The 20,941-nt window shown below is 38.9% G+C and overlaps 1 protein-coding gene across 12 annotated transcripts in view; it reads left to right on the top strand.

Annotated features, from left to right (window-relative positions):
• Nucleotides 1-20,941, top strand: part of GIT2 (GIT ArfGAP 2) — a 53,683-nt gene that overhangs the window by 9,379 nt on the left and 23,363 nt on the right. For 3 of the 12 annotated variants that reach the window (XM_036277196.1, XM_036277200.1, XM_036277205.1), the window contains exons 6-14: nt 77-207; nt 2,393-2,487; nt 8,074-8,119; nt 9,214-9,265; nt 12,705-12,777; nt 13,028-13,125; nt 14,926-15,037; nt 18,591-18,730; nt 20,737-20,886. In XM_036277196.1, the coding sequence (XP_036133089.1) occupies nt 77-207; nt 2,393-2,487; nt 8,074-8,119; nt 9,214-9,265; nt 12,705-12,777; nt 13,028-13,125; nt 14,926-15,037; nt 18,591-18,730; nt 20,737-20,886 (897 nt within the window). Of the gene's footprint in view, nt 1-76; nt 208-2,392; nt 2,488-8,073; nt 8,120-9,213; nt 9,266-10,190; nt 10,257-12,704; nt 12,778-13,027; nt 13,126-14,925; nt 15,038-18,590; nt 18,731-20,736; nt 20,887-20,941 lie in introns of all 12 variants that reach the window. The other 9 variants (XM_036277193.1, XM_036277198.1, XM_036277195.1 and 6 more) reach the window with 8 other exon arrangements.

Below are 20,941 nucleotides of genomic sequence, written 5' to 3'. Positions count from 1 at the left end.
TGAAACTAAGTGGGTTGTGTTTGTGTAGCCTTTATTAAATTTGCTTTTTTGTCTACTTTTTATTAATGATTCTTAGGAAAAAGGAAACACCCCACTCCATGTTGCTTCCAAAGCAGGACAGATTTTACAGGCAGAATTATTGGCAGTATATGGAGCAGACCCAGGCACACAAGATTCCAATGGGAAAACTCCTGTTGATTATGCAAGGTTAGAGACCTAGATTCTTGTCACTTTACTCTGTTTGGGCTTATTTGTGTTGTCTATCATTGTTAAGTTGCTAAATTGTGTATGATTTACATTCAGGTATTTTTCAGATGACCTTTCAAATGAATATGAGCTCAGAGCCTGGCAAAGTCAGGGAAGGTAGAACCATAACCAATCTGCTTAGCTTCCAGTCTTTCATGTGATCCTTTATAATGCTATCCTTTAGGCCATAGTTCATGTCCAGATCAAGTACTAAGAATGGCAGAATCCACTCCTCAATTTTTAAATCTTTTTTAGCCATTGCTTAAACTTAAAAAAAAATGTGTATGAGTAGGTAGATGTGTGATTAAGCAATTATAGTAAAATGTTAATTCTAGGTTTTAGGTAGTGGACATCTATGTGCTCCCTATAAAATTTTTAAAAATTTTCTTTGTTTAAAAAATTTGTGAAATACTGGAAAAATGAATAAGTTAATTCATAGGTTAATCTTAAATATCATTTAAATGACAGGATGGATCATCTTTCCTTCTTCCATATTAACTTTATTAACTGCAAAGCACTTATACTCTGCTCTGCAGAGGATAAAATGAGTGAAATGACAATACTCTGCCTTTCCAGAATTTACACTTCCATGGAGGAGATGATTCATAAATGCATAAAAGAGTTAAATAGGACAAGATAATGTAAAATGTGTTGCCAAGATGACTGGTCTTAAAAGGCATATATAGAGTTCTTCATGTGGCTCAAATCATTAAGAAATTTCTTTTAGTTGGTCTCTGAAGAATGGGTTAGATTTGGGTGTATGAAGGAAAAGCTCAGGCATTCCAGGTGAGAAGAAAGATATAAGGTTCAGAAGGGAGGGATGGCCAGGGCATGCTTACCAGAGCAGGGGACCTGACTGGATAGTACAGAGTGTATCTGGGAATATAAGAGCCAAGGATTGAGTAATACAGTATTTTATCAGATCTAAGACACCACTGTTTGTACGGGTCATCATTATTTTACATACCACAAAGAAAGAACAATCTTGGCCAATTAAGTGATGAGTTGCCATCAGTTGTAGAATACTTCCTGATTTCACAGATGATAAAAAAGATGTGCATCACAGAAATCAAAGATGTGTGATAGGGAGAATGTTTTGTAGTGCCTTGAATGGTAGGAAGAGAAACTAAAAGAAACTAGATTACATCTTTTAAGAGGAAGAAAGCCTTCAGTAAATGATACCTTGGAATTTTTTCATGGGCACCTTGCATATAATAGTCTCTCAATGTAATTATTTATGTGCCTTGTTACTAAAGGGACTTCAGGTAGGTTATATATTTATTTCATGAATGAAGAAAGGCAAACTTAATGTTCTATTATGGAAATTGAAGATAAGGAGGTAAAAGTAGCTGCAGGTGTGGATTAGGTTGGTCTGTCCCTGAACTGAAGACTTACGTGGTTATTATACTCCCATTCAGAGTCAGACTGGCTCCATCGGAAGCATCTAGGGGACAGACTGTCTTTAAAATTTTTATGTCCATGCTTATCCCATCTTTACTGATTCATAATTTCCAAGGATGGGGCCTGAATATTTGTATATTTTTTAAAGCACTCTAGTTAATTTTTGAGAATCTCTACCCTAGACCATTTATTTATTTATTCATTTATTTATTTATTTTTGCATTCATCTTCAGACAGAGCGGGAGGGAGAGAAGGAGAAAGAGAGAGAGAAATACTGGTATAAGAGAGACACATCGAGTGGTTGCCACCCAAACAACCCCAACCAGGGGTGGGGACAAACTGCAACCAAGGTATGTGCCCCTAGTGGGAACCAAACCCAGGACTCTCTGGGCCGCGGGCGGACGCTCTAACCACTGAGGCAAACCAGCCAGGGCCCCTAGACCATTTATTAATTTTATTTTCTACCTCATTAGATAAAGTTATATTTTATCTCATAAGTCCTTGAATTCCTTATTAAGTATTCTGGCTTATAAATTTAATAAAGGAGAGGGAATGATTCAGATTGTGAGAACTACTGTGGGAATCAAAGTAGACCTTGACAGTTTACTTCACACAAAAAGGTTGGTTATTCTGAAAAGTCATGTTTGATAAATTGCTCAGGTGTCTCAGGAGATATCTGTATTTTTTTATTCTAGAGCCAGTGGCTGGTGAGCAATATAAATGGTACTTTGTTTTCTCTTGGTAGGCAAGGAGGGCACCATGAGCTGGCAGAACGCCTTGTAGAAATACAGTATGAGCTGACTGACAGACTAGCCTTCTATCTCTGTGGCAGGAAACCAGGTGAGTGAAAGGACATCAGCCTCTCCACACCTCCAGTGAGTCAGTCTCTGGAAAAACAAGTTGGGACACTATTATTTATGACCTCTGCTTTAACATATCCTCCAGAAAGTTGTGAATAAGGATTTCTACTTGAAATGATAACTACAGCTTTTTCAGTTATATATAAAAGATGTTGGTCAAATCTCCTTGAATTTTAGTTTTTATAGCTTTATTTTAGCTCTAGATTAGTGTCTGTTTTAAACATCAAAGAGCATAATTAAACCAAAATTGAATGTGTACCACAGTTCTTGTGCATAATGGGACTAGGAATGGAAGAGCAAAGCAATCACTTTTATAGTTATTTGAAGACTTCTACTGTCTAAGGAATGGAAAAAAGTCCAAAAGTGAACTTTGCCTTTAGCCACCTTTATTTGTGAGGTAGAACCAGGGTCGGCAAACCATGGTTCGTGGGCCAAATCCAACCCGTGCCTGATTTTTAAAAAATTGTTTTATTGCAAGATAGCCACACCAATTCCATATTGTTAGTGGCTGTTTTGCATTACAGCAGAAGAGTTGAGGAGGCTGAATAGTTGTGACAGAGACCATATAGCAACAGAGTCTAAAATATTTATCTGGCCCTTTACAGAAAAAGTTTGCCAACCCCTGATATAGAATATTCACATACATGTATACAGTGGTTTACCACCCTGGTTGCACATAGAGTTAGGAGCCCCTGGTGTGGTTCCAGTTCCTGGTGAGATGGAGTAAGCATACCCTACTCTGTCTCTTCTGAATATAATTTAAAACCCTGGGCCAAATGCATGGGGTAGCTATTTAAGGACTCTAGCTGGTGGATTAGGGAACTCAAAGTACATCAAGGTGGTGGTGAGTGTTCTGTTTATTTTACTTCTGATATGGCATCTATGCCAGCCTGAAACCTGGAACTGTATAACAGATGCAAAGAAGCCTTCTCTGTCTGGTATGAGGAGCAGGAAATAGGACTCCTACAGGATCCGAGAATTGAGGGATTCTCTTGGGTTGTTGTTTTCTTCCTCCATCCTTTTTCCCCTACTCTCGCCACAAGGCAGTTCTGTGGCTACAGTAGTGGCAACAGCGATGGCAGCACAGGTACCTAAATCTCTGGCCACCAGCATGAGGGGAATCCTGATTGCTTTTATTTTTCTTTCTGTTCTCTCCCCACTTGTCCTAGGAAGCAGAACCTAACTTAATCAGTTGCCTACTAAAATAAAAATATTAACATTGTCCATAGAACTTAAGAATGACTCCGAGTCTCATAACAAAATATTCAAAATGTCCAAGATACCATGCATAATGGCTTGACATATGAAGAACCAGGGAAATCCCAAAGACTTGTGAGGGAAAAGGTAGTCAACAAATGCCAACCCCAGATGACACAGTTGTTGGAATTATTAGACAAAAATTTTAAAGCGGATGGTAACACCATGCTCTAAAAAGTGAACATCTTAAAACAAATAGAAATATAGAAAATCTCAGCAGAGAAACAGAAGATATAGAAATGAACCAAATAGCAATATTAGAACTGAAGAATACAGTTCACTGGGTAAGCTTAACAGCAGATTGGAGATGATAAAAGAGCGAGTGAATTAAAAACACATCACTAGAAATTATCCATTTTGAACAATAAAGAGTAAAAAAGACTAGGAGGAAAATAAAAGTAGATAGAACCTTAGGGACCTATGGGGCAATACCAAAAGGTCATATTTGTATCATCAGATTCCCAGAAAGAGATCAGAGTGTGATAGAGAAAAAATGTTCGAAGAAATATTGGCTAAAAACTTCAAATTTGGCCCTGGCCGGTTTGGCTCAGCGGTTGGAGCATCGGCCTCTGGACCAGAGTCCTGGGTTCGGTTTCCGCTAGGGGCATGTACCAAAAAGAAAACAACTCCAAATTTGGCAAAAGACATACACTTAACAGATTCAAGAAGCTCAGAGAATCCCCAAAAGGATAAACTCAAAGATATTCTTACTCATATACATCAAAATCTAACTGCTGAAAACAAAAAACAACAAAAACATCTTGAAACAGCCAAAGAAGAAAAATGACACATAGAAGAATGATTATTTGAATGACTGGATTTCTCACCAGAAACTATGAGTACGAAAAGGAAGTGGAGCAATATTTTTTTCTTTATTTTTAGAGAGGTGGGAAGGGAGAGGGAGAGAGAGAGAGAGAGAGAAACATCAATGAGAGAGAACATCGATTGGCTGCCTCCCACATGCCCCCCACTGGGGATCGGGCCCATGGCCTGGGCATGTGCCCTGATTGGGAATCAAACTGGCAACCTCTTGATGCATGGGTCGACACTCAACCACTGAACTACACCGACCGAACTGGAACAATATTTTTGAAGTGCTGAAAAAAAATGTCAACCCAGGACTCCACTTTCAGGAATGAAGGCAGTATAAAGACATTTTAAGATGAAGGAAAAAGATAATTAGTTGCTCTAATAGAAATGCTAAAGCAAGTTCTTTGGATAAAAAGGAAATGATACCGGAAGAAACCTTGGAACGTCAGGAATGAAAGAAGAGCAACAGGAATAATAAGTATCTGGATGAAAATAACAGACTATGTTTTCCTCTTGAGTTCTTTTTTTTTTTTTTTTGGTGGTATGTGTCCCTAAGCAAAAACTGAACTCAGGACTCTGGCCTGCAGGCCGATGCTCAACCACTGAGCCAAACTGGCCAGGGCTTTTTTTTAAAAATCTTTACCCGAGGATATGTTTCTGTTATCTTCAGATAGTGTGTGAGGGAGGGAGAGAGAAACATCAAGGGGAGAGGGACACATCGACTAGTTGCCTCCCACACGACCCTGACCAGGGCCAGGGGACGAACCACAACCACAACTGAGGTATATGCCCTTGACTGGAATCAAACCTGCAACTCGTTGGTCCACGGGCCAACACTCTAGCCACTGAGCCAACTGGGCCAGGGCTCCCCTTAAGTTCTTTATTTGTTTTTTGTTAATATTCACCCATATTTTTCCATTGATTTGTTGTTGTTTTCTGTTTCTTTGTTTGTTTGTTTTTAGAGTGGAAGGGAAGGAAGGAGAGAGAGAAACATCAATTGGTTGCCTCCTGCACAACCCCAGCTGGGGCCAGGGATTAAACCTGCAACCTAGGTATGTGCCCTTGACCGGGAATCGAACCCACGACCCTTTGGTCCATGGACCAACGCTCTAACTGCTGAGCCAAACCTGCCAGGGCTTTCCTTAAGTTCTTTAAGATATGTATGATAGTTTAAAGTAAAAGTTATAACATTATTTTGTGAGGTTTTCAGCATATGTCAATGTAGCCATTTGACAACTGCAACATAAAAAGGGAGAGAGAAATACAGAGGGAAGACTGCATTCTTAAAATGGTAAAATATTATTTTTAAGTGGACTGTACAAAATTTATGTATATTATAATCCCTAGCACTACTACTAAAAAAAGACTATATACAATGATATATGCTCAAAAACTCTAGATATAAATTAAAATGGAATATTAAAAATTATGCAAATAATCAAGATATTTTGATTCAAAATATTTTTTTAAAAAGATGAAAAGGGAGAGAGAGAGGAACAAAAAACTGAGGCCCAAACAGGAACTAATAAAATCATAGACTTACATCCAGGAATATCAATAATCACATTAAATACTCATGAGCTAAACACACCAATTAGAAGCAGACATTCTCAGATTTAAAACAAAAAACAAGCCCTAACCATATGCTGTCTACAAGATACCCACTTTAAATATGATGATATAAGATCTTGGCCAGGTAGCTCAGTTGTTTAGGGCATCGTCCCAATATGCCAAGGTTGTGGGTTCGATCCCTGGTCAGGGCACATACAAAAATAAACCAGTGAATGTATAAATAAGTAGAACAACAAATCGATGTTTCTCCCCCCCTTTCTGTCTCTCTCTACAATCAATTTTTTAAAAATTTAAAGGGCCCTGACCTATATGGCTCAGTTGGTTGAACATTGTCCCATGCACTGAGAGGTCACTGGTTCGATTCCCAGTCAGGGCACATGCCCAGGTTGCGGGCTCATTGCTGGTAGGAGACGTGCAGGAAGCAGCTGATCAATGTTTGGCTCTCACATTGATGTTTCTCTATCTCCCCCTCTCCCTTTTTCTCTCTAAAAATCAATAAAGACATATATATGTAGATATATATTTTTTTATATGTGCCCCTAGCGGGAACCGAACCCAGGACTCTCTGGTCCTCAGGCTGATGCTCCAACTGCTGAGCCAAACCGGCCAGAGCAATAAAGATTTTTTTTTTTTTTTTTTAAAGAAAGCCTAGCTCTCTACTTGGCCTTCCTGGAGTGAATAGAGATTAGGGCTACAGACTTAAAATAGATCATAGATTTAAATATAAACAAAACTAAAAACTAGAAGAAAACATAGGAGATAATCTTTGTGATCTCGGACTAGGTAAAAGTACTTGGATGTAATATCGAAAGCATAAGCCATAAAAAAATATTGATAAATTGGGTTTTGTCAAAATTAAAAATTTTTGCTCTGTAAAAAGTACAGTTAAGATTATGAAAAGACAAGCCACAGACTGGGAGTAAGTATTTGGAAATCACATGTCCAACAAAGGGCTTGGATCCAGAATGTATATATCTAAACACTTAAAAATCAACAGTAAGAAAACAACCCAAGAAAAAGTGAGCAGAGTCAGTATACAGATGACAAGTAAATAATCACATGAAGAGAGAAACTCAGCATCATTGGCCATTAAGGAAATGCAAATTAAAACCACAATGAGATATCACTCCATACTTATTAGAATTACTAAAATTAAAAAAAAAAAAGAAACATCTGGCAATTCAAGTGCTGGGTCAGATGGGAAACACCTTTAACTCTCATACATTACTGAATGGAAAACGAAATGATAGCGCTACTCTGGAAAAGTCTAGCAGTTTCTTACTAAGGTAAACATGTTTACTTATAATCCAACTGCCCCACTCCTAGGTGTCTACCCAAGAGACTTACATTTACACAAAAACCTGTATGTGAATGCTTATAGTGGCTTTGTTCACTGGCATATGATCAGTGTTTTCCAGAAGCTGGATTAGAATGGAATCAGCTAGCATTGTGAGAAACAGCCCCTGCCTGGATCTGCCAAGACCACCTGCCCCAGCCCTGACCGTTTTATACTAACTGATTAATTTGAAGGTGAACCACCAAAGCTCAAGGAAGCTCCACCCATGCCACATGGAAAGCTAATGGAAGCCTGCTCTGAGCTAATTCAGCTCCCTAAATGTTCTTTCCATGGCTGAACATCATCAGTTATACTGGGGATGAACAAAGCATAAGGATTAGGGTGAACATAGGCTTTCTGCTTAATGATGTCTAGACTTCTGTACCAGAAGCAAATGAGAATATGATCCTTGCTACTGGCCAGGTCTTCAGGAACTTGTAGTCAGTCTGGCAACTCCTGTTCCCCTACACAATTCATAATTATGATAAGATACTAATTGTAAAACATAAATTGAGAAAATAATGGTGGTGTTCCTTTACAGATCTTACTAGTATTTATATGAACAAAACTTTGGCTTGGTTTATGTTTCAGATCACAAAAATGGACAGCACTTTATAATACCTCAAATGGCAGACAGGTAAGGTCATTGAAATACCAATCAATTTTATCTGTTTCAAATATTTCCTTGGTTGTATAGTATTTAAGTGTATAATATTTTGTGTTTAACAAAGCCCATACATTTTTCTCTTTTATGGCTATACAATTTGGAAATAAGACGGCTGTAAGTAAACCACCATATAAAACTTAAGTTTGCAAGAGCACAAGTAACAAATTTACTAATAAGAAAATTGGAGTCAGTGATATTGTCACAGTTTAGCTAGTTGTGACAGTATATTGTGTCTATAGATTATATTCAAAGAATATTTCTTTATTATAAGAGAGTATATTCTTTGTCTATAACCAGGATCGGCAAATTTTTTGTTGTTAAAGGCTATGTAGTAAATATTTTAGGCTTTGTGGGCCATACAGCCTCTGTCACAACTACTCATCTGCTGTTGTAGATGAAAGCATCCATAGGCACTATGTAAATGAAGGGCATGCCTATTCCAATAAAATTGTATTTTTTTATACTGAAATTTGAATTTCATATATAATTTTCACAAATTATGAAATACTATTTTTCCTTTTTTTTCCCCCCAACCATTTAAAAATGTAAACATTATTCCTAGCTCATAGGCTAAACAAAAAATGGGCTATAAGCTGCCGACCTCTGGTCTGTAAGGTCAGATGAGTTCAAGGCTACAGGAACGAACCCTTAATTTTTCCAGTTGTCTTTACACAAATACTGTCAAGAGTTTATGAAATGATTAATTGCTATTCCAGATGTAATCTTGCCATTCTGGTTTTTCACATTCTGCCCTTTTTGTATTTTCTTTTATCGTGCTTTTTTTAATACTTCAAAAATGGTGACTTTATGCGTTAGTTTTTGTCTTTTAGTTAGTAGATGATTGTTTTTCTTTTAACTATGTTACATGATTATGGTATTTCTAGGAGTTACTTTCACCAGTTATTCTATTCAAAGTTTCCTCACTGACTCTATTGGCTATAAATTTTTTAGCTCTGACCATGTTCATGAATTCTAATATCTTGATCCCTTGACTATTTTTATTTTCTACAGAGTTCACGAAAATGATTTTATTATTTGCTTATTAGTTTTGTACATTTTCTTAGCAGCCTGGATTTGTCTGAATTGGCAAAAGCTGCTAAGAAGAAACTTCAATCTGTGAGTACCTCTATTTCCTAGTGAACTCCAGTATGGGAACTGTATCCTGCTAATACAGCTCATTACCTATTGCATCAGATGACTGTCTCTTACTCTTAGATGTTGTTAAATCACAAGCAGACCATTGAGTACATATCGATGAAGACTGGAAGTACTATAAGTTCAGTATATTCAGTTTATTGGCTCTGTTTCAAATAATGCCATTTTTCTCAGCTATTTTAAATGTGAAGTCTGTGCCTTTGCCATTAGGAAATTGTTTCTCCTTATAAGAGTTCCTTGTTTCTCCTAATGTAAATGAATAAGTGGAACACGCTTCTTGGGATTACTTCCTATAGCCTTATAGGATGCTAGAGATTAATAAAAGTAGGTGCTGGAATGGTGAGTACCATACATTCACTTGCTGCCATTGGTATCCAGCCTCCATTGTAACTCTCTCATATATCCCACGCCATTCATCTGAGCTTTGTAAATGTATCCTTTAAAAAGCTGGTGGTTCTGCCTGGATATGTGCTCAGAGTTTGCCCAGTTCTGCAGGTCAAACCTCACTTTAAATCTGAGTATTTTTTCCAGCCTGCCCACCTCAGGTTTAGACAGGAAGCTACTTCTCTGGGAATGATTTCTCTTTGTTTAGTCCCTATAAATGAAGCTTCACCAAGGCACTTCCTCAGCTGTTTTAACCACCATATTACACTCCGCAGGTGTTCTCATGGCTCTCTGAATCAGAACCAAGATTCTTCTTTTCATAACTTTAAGAGCATCATCCAGCTCTCACCTTTCAGTTCCTGCCCTACTTCCCATCTAGTTCCCATTGTGTGTGTGGCACATGCCATGTTTACATATTTCGTTGTGGGTTAGCATTCTCTGAGGCCATTAGCTGCCCTTCAAATCCTCTTTCAGGAATCCTCTTTTCCTCTCTTTCCTGCAGCGTTCCCTTTCCCAGCTTCCATCCCTTTCATCATTCAAGCAGCTGAAATATGACCACCTTCACAATGTAGGTAGTAGTTTTCCCAAAGTCCAACTGAAATTGCAACTCATCTAATTTATGACTTTCTCTTCATTCTCCTTTTTACAGAAGACTCTTTACTAAAACGTCATATAATATTAAGTACTAAATATTACATAAAATGAATTTATCCTTACTAGTATATAACTGTAATATGAAATAAATGTGTTTTATGCAATTTGTTTGGTGTCTCTGTGTTCTATATTTACAATTTTGTGTGTCTGTGTTTTGTCGCCTTTCTTAAATTAAGGAGGTCATATAGTTAAGATGATGAGCTTTAGAGTCATAGCAATGTATATTCTGTGGTTTCCTTTTAATTGCTTATACTATGTAGGCCAATAAATTATCTTTATTTTTATTTAAAGTAATTCCAGCATTATAGATAAAACCCAAGTTCCTTTTGACTATTTTACATTTGTTAGGCTGAAAGATGGGGTTATGTCTGTAATATCTCTAGCATGTGGCAGGCACTAGGTCAATATCAAGAACCAAGTTGAGTGCAGCTCTCAAGAATTTGAACTCTGGGTCAGATCAGTCAGGTACAGATCTCAGCTCTGACAAGCTCCCTAGCCTTGGTTTCTCTGGTGTCCTCACCTAGACAGGAAGATAATGATGCAGCAGGGATTGCAACTCAGAACTGCTCAGTGAGGGTGAGCTGCTGTTTATTGACCCCACCCTTTGGTCTCCTTCTCACAAGTGAGGAGAATATTCTCACAGCATATTATAACTGCCAATTCAGTATTTATCCTACAATATCTCCCTACTCCCTCCATCTCTACCTACCTACCTACTTCCCTCCTTCCTTCCTTCCCTCCTTCCTTCCTTCCCTCCTTCCTTCCTTCCTCCCTCCCTCCCTCCCTCCCTCCCTCCCTCCCTCCCTCCCTCCCTTCCTCCCTCCCTTCTTCCCTCCTTCTGTTTCTTCCAAAAAGCTAAGAGAAATATAATAAGACTAATGCATTCCTTGAATTAGCAATTGTTAACATTGTGAGAAATTTAAACTTGGATCTCAGATCTGTTATCATTGATTGGCTTTGTGACTTTAAGCTACTAACTTCTGTGCCTCAATTTCCTTACCTGTAAAGTGGAATAATAGTAGTTCCTATTTCATAGAGGTGTTGTGAATATATTAAACATGATGATATTAGCACAGTGCCTTGGATGTACGCCCTTAGTCAGTACTGCTGTATAGTTATTGTTAGTAATAATAACATTAGCTTATAGCTCCTTAGAGGAAAGAGACTAGATATTTATGAAAGTTCAAGTTTTCAGTCTTTCGTCACCTTATCCAGCAAAAGACTCTCAGAGTTTATTTTGTTATAAATATAATGTAACCACACGAGAAAATCTGAAAAATAGAAAAGGGAAATCATCCTTATTTACTATACTCTTTTTGGATTCAGGCTCAATATTTTGGTATAATTCTTCTAATACTTGTTTCAGATACATATCTTTTAACTGAAGTACAGTCATAATTGTAGAATTTTATATTCTGATTTTTTTTCACCCAACAATGTATTGTATCCATTTTAATGAGTTCCTCTGAGGTCCGTATATACAGCATTTAAAATTGTTGCATAAAATACCTTGTGGTTATTATGTGATTAGATATGAGCACTATCTCAGTGCCAGGTACTACATGTGAGTATGGTGAACACAGTAGAGAACAGAATAAATTCTGTCTACCCTCACAGAATGGGGAAGCAGTCAACTAAAAATGAACAGCCACCAAGTGTCAGGGTGCCTTGATGAGGCAAAAAGCACAAAGAGGGCCCGAGACGGCCTGGCAGGGGCTTAGCCTTGTCTGGGTTGAAGAAGACCCTGACCATCCTGGTTGCTGCCAGGCAGGCACCTAGTCTGTGTGGAGAGTATTTTGTTGACTCATCCTGCTCAGCATACTGATCAGACAGCCTGTCCTTTGTTGGGGGTGCTCAGTTCTGGGAATTGGGACTACTGCTGAGGAAGATAGCAGTGAGGCTTCACCAAGGTCTGGTGATACTTGGGTGCAATGGTGTGTTCTGTCCTCTCAAAGTGGAATGTTTTGACATCTTTATCCTGCCAAGGGTCTATGACCCCTTATGTTCGTGGGCACAGGCAAACATCCTCAAGAGCAAAAGAGAAGATTTAAACTAAGGGTGATATCACATGAAGAGTAGAGAACTGGAACCTGGTTTGAGACAGGCACTTTAGATGCCTCTGACCTCCTTTACAGCACAGCCCTATCTGTGACCACAGAGGAGTGAAGCTGCTATGGGAAGCAGATATTTTTAAAGGATCTGTGCTATTTGGAAATGTTATTGTTTGTGTTACAGTGGGAATTTACTAAGCATTGGCTTTGGATAAAACATTGGAGATAAAGGGAGAATAAGTCACAGTTCCTGCTCATTCTTTTAGTGTTAATCCTTGTCCCTGGTGTTCCTGATATTTTTTTCCTTTCAGCTAAGTAATCATTTGTTTGAAGAACTTGCCATGGATGTGTACGATGAAGTTGACAGGCGAGAGACTGATGCAGGTGACTTAACATGTGGCTTTATCTAATATGCTTGTTCTCAGTGGGCAGTGACAAGCTGCCAGCCTCAGTGTTTTACTTACCCAGTGTTTTCTGTCCTGATAACACATGTATGGACATTTACTTTTGTGTATGTTGGCTTTGGAGTGTGCTTCCTTGAGTCTCCCTAGTAAGGCAGGGGCTGTGGCTCTCAGAGGAGCAGTGGCACACTCATGGTGATGAGATTCTATCTCTGGCTCTTTCCTCTGGCTAGTCTGGCTTGCCACGCAAAACCACAGCACCCTGGTGACTGAGACAACCGTCGTCCCCTTCCTTCCGGTCAATCCCGAGTACTCATCAACACGGAATCAGGCAAGTGTCCGAGTGTAAAAAAAAGTAACCAGTAATGATATTTTGAGAATAGCTGATATCTTGGTATTTTATTTTTCCAGGACAGGTATTTAAATTTTTTTCATTAATTTAAGTGTTAATAGCCTTTATACACATACACACAATTCACAAATTCATAAGAAAAGCGATAGAGCCCTGGCCGGTTTGGCTCAGCGGTTAGAGCGTCGGCCTGCGGTCCAGAGAGACCCGGGTTCGGTTCCCGCTAAGGGCACGTACCTTGGTTGCAGTTTGTCCCCGGCCCTGGTTGGTCGTGCGGGTGGCAGCCACTCGATGTGTCCCTTCACGTCGATGTTTCTCTCTCTCTCTCCTCCTCTCTCTCCCTCCCACTCTATCTGAGCAAAAAAAACGAAAAAGTGTCCTCGGGTGAGTATAAAAAAAAAAAAGAAAAGCGATAGATATGAATGGGCACATGGACAGAAACATAAAGCAATTCACAGAAGAAATAAAGATGGCCTTTAAATATGAAGAAACAGCCCTGACCGGTTTGGCTCAGTGGTTAGAGCTTCGGCCTGGGGTCCAGAGAGACCTGAGTTCAGTTCCCGCTAAGGGCACGTACTTTGGTTGCAGTTTGTCCCCGTGTGGGTGGCAACCAGTCGATGTGCCTCTCACACATTGATGTTTCTCTCTCTTTTACTGCCTCTCTCCCTCCCACTGTACCTGAAGTAAATGCAAAAAAAAAAGTCCTTGAGTGAGGATTAAGAATAAATAAATAAATATGAAGAAACATTTAACCTTGTCAGTAATCAAAGAAAGCAACCTAAAGGCATTATTGAAAGTTTCATCAGTCAAATTACTAAAGTATATATTAAGAGGTACTCCAAACTGGTAAGGATCTGGCTAGATGGACTTTCTCGTTCTGCAGATAAGAGTTTAAATTGTTTCAGACTTTAGCCCTGGCCGGTTTGGCTCAGTGGTTAGAGCATCGGCCTGCGGTCTGGAGAGACCTGGGTTCGGTTCCTGCTAAGGGCGTGTGTCTCGGTTGCAGTTTGTCCCGGCCCTGGTTGGGTCATGCGGGAGGCAGCCACTTGATGTGTACCTTTCATGTCAATGTTTCTCTCCTTCCCATTCTATCTGAATAAAAAATGGAAAAGTGTCCTCGGGTGAGGATAAAAAAATAAATAAATAAATTGTTCCAGACTTTAGAAAAGCAACTTGTTAATCTATTTCAAAAACCTCAAAATTAAGTATCCATTCTTTCACATGGGAATTCCTTATTTGAGAATATGTTCTAATAAAATAAAAATGCAAAAATCTATGCACAACAATTTTCATTAAAGCATTGTACGTAATAATAGAGCACTAAAAACCGCCTAAGCACCCATTAAAAGAAGAAAAACTGATTAAATTAGGAAGGTCTTTTAATTTTTATTGATTAATGGCTATTTGTTGAGTCCCAGCATCTAGACTATAACTTTATCTTGAAATTTAAAAATTTCCTTCACATTGATTTTTCATTACTAGGTATATTTCAAAACCAAGTTAATATTAGGAAATAAAAGCTTTAAGTAGAACCATTCTGTTTTTGTTCATATGCATTGTGAGAACTTAAGTGTTATATAGTTCTCTTATATAAATGATTTTTAACTACGAGGGAAAATGTTAATGTTTGGTTCAATTATGTCTGTGATTGATTGATGGCACCTTGATCATGCTAGAAGGCCTTTCTTTGCCAAAGTCTAACAATAGTCCAACTACTTTTACGTAAATATTTATGTATGTATTTTTATGTTTGGGTATTTCCAATTATTTTTCCACCCTCAGGGCAGACAGAAATTAGCTCGGTTTAATGCCCATGAGTTTGCCACGCTGGTTATTGACATTCTCAGTGACGCCAAGAGGAGACAGCAAGGCAGTTCTCGCTCTAATTCAAAAGGTAACTGTTTTAAACCAAATGTTTGTTTCTTTTGTCTTCTAAATTTCACACAAGTGTTAAATTTAAAGTTAAAAGTAATTAGAGCAGTCATCAACAGAATAGCTTAGTTAAAGCCCTATAAGTTTTACTGATACCATGTTGTGACAAACAGTTTACCCCTTTGAGCCCTGGCGAATTATAAATATTTCAGTGTTATTAACTGCTATTCATATATATCATATATGTGATGTTTTTCTTCTTGGGTCACCTATCTTCATTTCTATAAAGTTACATCCTGAAATTAACCCAAAAGTCTGATTTAGATATTGTTAAAAAGTATATAAGAAAGTAAGCCCTCTTGATTGAAATTACAGCTCATCTACTGTTGCTTACCTACAAAACTGAGTTCTAAATATTTCAAGTTTGTTACTATAAACTTTAGATGTCTACAGTGAGAATTATTGTAGTTTAAAATTGTAAAGAGAGCACCAAGTGTGTATTTCTCAGATGCCCTGTTGAGTCTAGTTTAGTAGCTCAGGGACCTGTCTCTATGCTTAGGAGCACACTTCATTCAGCCCCAAAACTGTATGCTCATGTGTTTTTTGTTTGTTTTTTAATTATAAAAATAATAATTTTTATTGTACAACATTTAAAAAGAAATACATACCATAACAATTCAGTTTTCAGTCAGCATCACATTCTCCAAAGATAATAAGTACTCATTAACTGACAACAATTTGTTCTTGATTTTACTGGTTCAACCAGGAGTAAACAAGTTCTAAGAAAGTTGATTAAACTTTGGTGAAAGTGCAATGATAAGGATCCTTTCATAAATTTGGAGTATCAAAATGTATATATTCTTTTGATTTGATGGTTTCATTTCTAGGTGTTAATTGAGAAATAATCAGAGATGTTTTATATGTATATATGTTTTATATAACACAGAAAACATTAGAAACAAATAATAAAAGAGCAACATTTAGTCACATATTTGAATAGTGCAGCCCTGACAGGTTTGGCTCAGCGGTTAGAGCGTCGGCCTGCGGTCCAGAAAGACCCGGGTTCGGTTCCCGCTAAGGGCACGTGCCTCGGTTGCGGTTTGTCCCCGGCCCTGGTTGGGTCGTGTGGGTGGCAACCACTTGATGTGTCCCTTTCACGTCGATGTTTCTCTCTCCCTCCTACTCTATCTGAACAAAATATAAAAAAAAAATGTCCTGTGTGAGGATAAAAAAAAAAATGAATAGTGCACAGGCTTTCTTTTTCAGAGAATATGAAATGACATAGTATAAAATAATAATTTTTAAAATAAAGGTTTAGTTTAGTTATAATCCCAGTTTTGTAAGAAAAAGCATACATATGTACAAGTGAATATACCACATGTAAGTATAGATATATAATCATTCCTAATTATTCATAGATTCCATATTCACTAAAATGTGTTTGTAACCCCAAAACCAGTACTCACAACATTTTCATGGTAATTTGTTAGACATGTGCAGAGTGTTGAAAAATTTGGATTACTGAAAACATGTTCCCAGCTGAGATTGAAAAAGACCACACTTTGCCTTTTGTTTCAACTTTCGTATTGTAAATATGTCCTTTTCAAAGTCTGTTTAGTGTTATATAGTTCACATTTTTGTGCTTTTTGTTGGTAATTTTACTGTTTAAAATGCCCCCCCACCCCCCAAGTGTAGTGCTGAAGTGCTGTCTCGGGTTCGTAAGCACAAGAAGGCTGGAATATGCCTTACGGAGAAAATGCATGTGTTAAATAAGCTTCATTTAGGCATGAGTTCTAGTGCTATTGGCTGTGAGTTCAGTGTTAGTGAATCAACGATATGTTTTAAAGATGTCTTTTAATACAACACACATAAAACAAGGTTATACCTCGATCAGCTGATGAAAATGTTGTGACCAGAGGCTTGCAGGAACCTAACCCTGTGTTTCCACTCAGAACAGTGGTTCAGTATTTGCTCATTCAGTCTTCACAGGAACTTTATAGACCACAACTACTGCAAACAGTGAATATGTATGTTTAGGGAATAAACCAACATATGTCAATGGCCATGAATGATTCATTTGTTTCAAGTTTTCTATGTTGAATCTTTATTGTATAATCAGATGATATGTATATTTTATATATTGATTTTAAATTAAAATATTTTTTACATAACCATTATTTATCACCCAGATATTATCCATCAAAATATCCAGAAACAATATTAGAAGTTAGAGGTAGCTTGAATTGTTCGAAAGAAATTGGAGAGACTTGGATAATTTGTGAACTCTCTTATTCAAAATGTGTTAGCGCCTATAGAATCATCCCTGCTCCCCTGCAGACCATACCTTTCTGATATGCACATGTGTGTGTCTACTGGATCATCCTTTTTTTTCCTTTCTCTCACTGGCATCCAGCTCACTAAATACCAATGTGCCTTCTCTTTGAGCACCTAGTTTCTAGGCTCCACTTGAACAATTTTCTTTCTATCTTGACATGATGTTACCTTGTCAATCACAGTTAAGCATGCATTAGTACAGCTTTATCTCCATGATTTGGAGCTATACTCTGTCTCACTGAATGATTAGAAACTTGGGAACTGCCTCCTTCATCTGAATAGCTCTTCATAAATCATCTGATTAATTTGCCCTCATTTGGTGAGTAGCTCAGGGGGATGCTTAAATCTCTCTGATGTTTATAGTAGGCTACCAGTCTGGTTGATGACTTGCTCTGTTATCCCTATATTGGTGGGACTATAACATTGCTATTTCTGTCATTTTCTTTCCATCCTTAAATTACTAAACCCAAAAATCCTCCCAATAGTTTTATGGGGAAAAAACTTTTTTAAAGGCCCTGGCTCAGGTATTCCAAGGTTGTGGGTATGATCCCCGGTCAGGGCACATACAAGAATCAATCATTTAGCCCTGGCCGGTTTGGCTCAGCGGTTAGAGCGTCGACTGCAGTCCAGAGAGGCCCGGGTTCGGTTCCCACTAAGGGCACATACCTTCGTTGCAGTTTGTCCCCGGCCCTGGTTGGGTTGTGTGGGAGTCAGCCACTTGATGTGTCCCTTTCACATCGATGTTTCTCTCTCTTCCTCTCTCTCCCTCCCACTCTGTCTGAACAAAAAATGGAAAAATGTTCTCGGGTGAGGATAAAAAAAAAAGAGAGAGAGAATCAATCAATTAATGCATAAATAAATGGAACAACAAATCAGTGTTTCTCTCTCCCCCTTCCCCCCCCCCTCTCTAAAAATCAATAAATGGCCCTGGCCGGTTTGGCTCAGCGGTTAGAGCGTCGGCCTGCGGTCCAGAGAGACCCGGGTTCAGTTCCCGCTAAGGGCATGTACCTCGGTTGCAGTTTGTCCCAGGCCCTGGTTGGTTGTGCAGGTGGCAGCCACTTGATGTGTCCCTTTCATGTTGATGTTTCCCTCTCTCTCTTTCTTCCTCTTTCTCCCTCCCACTCTATCTGAACAAGGGATGGAAAAATGTCCTCGGGTGAGGATAAAAAAAAAATTATAAAAATCAATAAATGCACGTTTTTTTTAAAACCTGAAGTAAAGTTATTTGCTTCTATCGATAGACAATGTGGATCTCATACTGAAAACAATCAACCAGCACAGTGTTGAGAGTCAAGACAATGACCAGCCAGATTATGACAGTGTGGCATCAGATGAAGACACAGATCTGGAAACTACTGCAAGCAAGGCAAACAGGCAGAAGGTGAGGTGACACACAGAGTGGGAGACATTGTTTCTTTGTAAAAGCTTTCTTCCTGCAAAATGGCCTTACTTTGTAAGTCACTTGAGGGCTAGCCCTGTGGAAGTGCTATGGAGGTATAGTTGGCTTTACTAATGAGTAAGCCAAGCAAAGGTCAAACGAGGTAAATCATTTTTAAAGAGGGGGTCCTTGGTTCCTGAGTCAGTTGCTGAATTCCATAGCCCTGCCGCAGATGTGACTTTATAAAACTTGTAAGGAGGGACTGGTGTGTTTTATTCTTTCAACAAATATTTACCAAGTGACTTCTCTGGATAATATTCTCCTGAATGAGATATAGTCCCTTTTCCGTGAGGCTGTCACTGCTTAAGAGGAGAGATAGCTGCAATAAAAGGTACACAGTGATATGTGTCATAAGACGCACAAACAGAAGGGGTTGGGGGCAGAGAGGAGACACAACTTGTTACTAAGGAGGAGTATCTGGAGGCTTTGTAAATGAGAGGGCTCTTAACGTGTCTTAAAGGATACATGGGTTTGGGCATGTGGAGAGGCAGCGAAGAGTGGTCTAGGCAGAGAGATAATGAAATAAGGTGTCTAGGAGGGAAACTGACGATGTGTAGAGATAGCCTAAAAGGAGCAGGACTCAAAGCTGTAGCAGAGGCCGAGGTCACACCATGGGAGGAATATGATGCCAGACTGAAGAGCATGGACCTCGGCAGGCAGAGCCGAGCCCCGGGAGCTTTTAGGCAGGGAAGGAGGGAATGGTCAGCCCTTTTGGGTCCTTTGTTTTGGGAGGAGTGTTCTGGAGGATCAGAGAGTAGAAGAAAGGAACCCAATTAGGATACTCCTGAAAAGCTGGCCAGGCCTCTTTAGGACTTGGGCTAAGAGGGTCTGAATGGGAGAGAGATCACTGTAGCAGAGTGTGAGCCTGGGGAGAGGGCAGCAGTGGTCTGGCTGGCCCACCCTCTGCTGCATCGCCAGGACCTTGGCCCAGACCTGGCCCACAGAGAGGCTCAGCAAACATTTGAGAATGGATGAATAGAAAGATAGAATAGACAGGCCCTGGCAATAAGTTGTATGTTTGAAGGGGGAGAGATAGACTTAAAGAAGATTTGTTGGGGATGTCCAGCACTGTGAGAATGATAATGCCATTGGCAGATGCAGGGAATGCAGAGAGGACAGTAAGCGTCACTTATCTGAACATCTCTGCCAGGTTTCCCCAGCAGCACCAGGTTCACTCAGTGAGAACAAAAGTCTTGGCAGGACCCTACAAGAAAGGGTCCTCTGTGGACTGGCTGTCGGGCCTCCCACTCCTCTCCGCCCTGCACACCTGCCTCCTCTAACTGAGCTCTGCTGATGGCTGGACCGTTCTTCCTCCAGACAGCCGTTTAACTAATGTCCTCACCTCCTTCAGGCTGTTGCTCACAGCTCACCTACCCAAAGGCTCACCCTGTCTAATTAAAATGCTCCTACCTCCAGCCCTACTTTGGCTCCTCAGCCCTTTATTCTTCTCCATTTTACCTGTTTTCCACCACATTTACTTATCACTTTCTGTCATACTATATGGTTACTTATTTTTATTTTTCCCCCTCTCATTATAGAAATAGGAATCATTGTCTATTTTATTTTCTTATATATCCCAAGACCCTAGAACACTGCCTGATGCTCAATAAAAACCTGTTGGAATGAATGAATTAATGAAAGAATGAATAGAAGAGAAAAATTAATGAGCAAGGAAAGGAAGACGAGACAAGACAAATGCACTTAAAGAGTCATTGTTAGAGTAGGTTTATAGCCCCAGTACCTATTCTGTTAGAAAATATTGACGTTAAAATTTTTCAAATATAGTAACTCCACCTTTATGTTTTATTTTTGCATTATCCTCAGAAGCCTTGATTTAGTTTGATTAACTTTGCAATCCAGCTGGCATGGTCAGAATTTGAAATTCTTTAGCTGTTAGTCTTGAATGTTATCATCTCAGATTGTGAACATTTTCCCCAATTTATTTTTAGAGCCTAGATTCAGATTTATCAGATGGACCAGTCACTGTGCAGGAATTTATGGAGGTCAAAAACGCTCTAGTGGCTTCTGAGGCCAAGATACAACAGCTAATGAAGGTGAATAACAACTTGAGTGACGAGCTGAGAATTATGCAGAAAAAGGTAACATGTTAATAAATGCCAGGATGATTGACGCTTTAAACCCACAATATAAGGA

Source organism: Molossus molossus, unplaced genomic scaffold (genome assembly GCF_014108415.1).
Source record: "Molossus molossus isolate mMolMol1 unplaced genomic scaffold, mMolMol1.p scaffold_m16_p_22, whole genome shotgun sequence".
NCBI classification, from domain to species: domain Eukaryota; kingdom Metazoa; phylum Chordata; class Mammalia; order Chiroptera; family Molossidae; genus Molossus; species Molossus molossus.
This window is presented reverse-complemented; position numbering and strand designations above follow the sequence as displayed.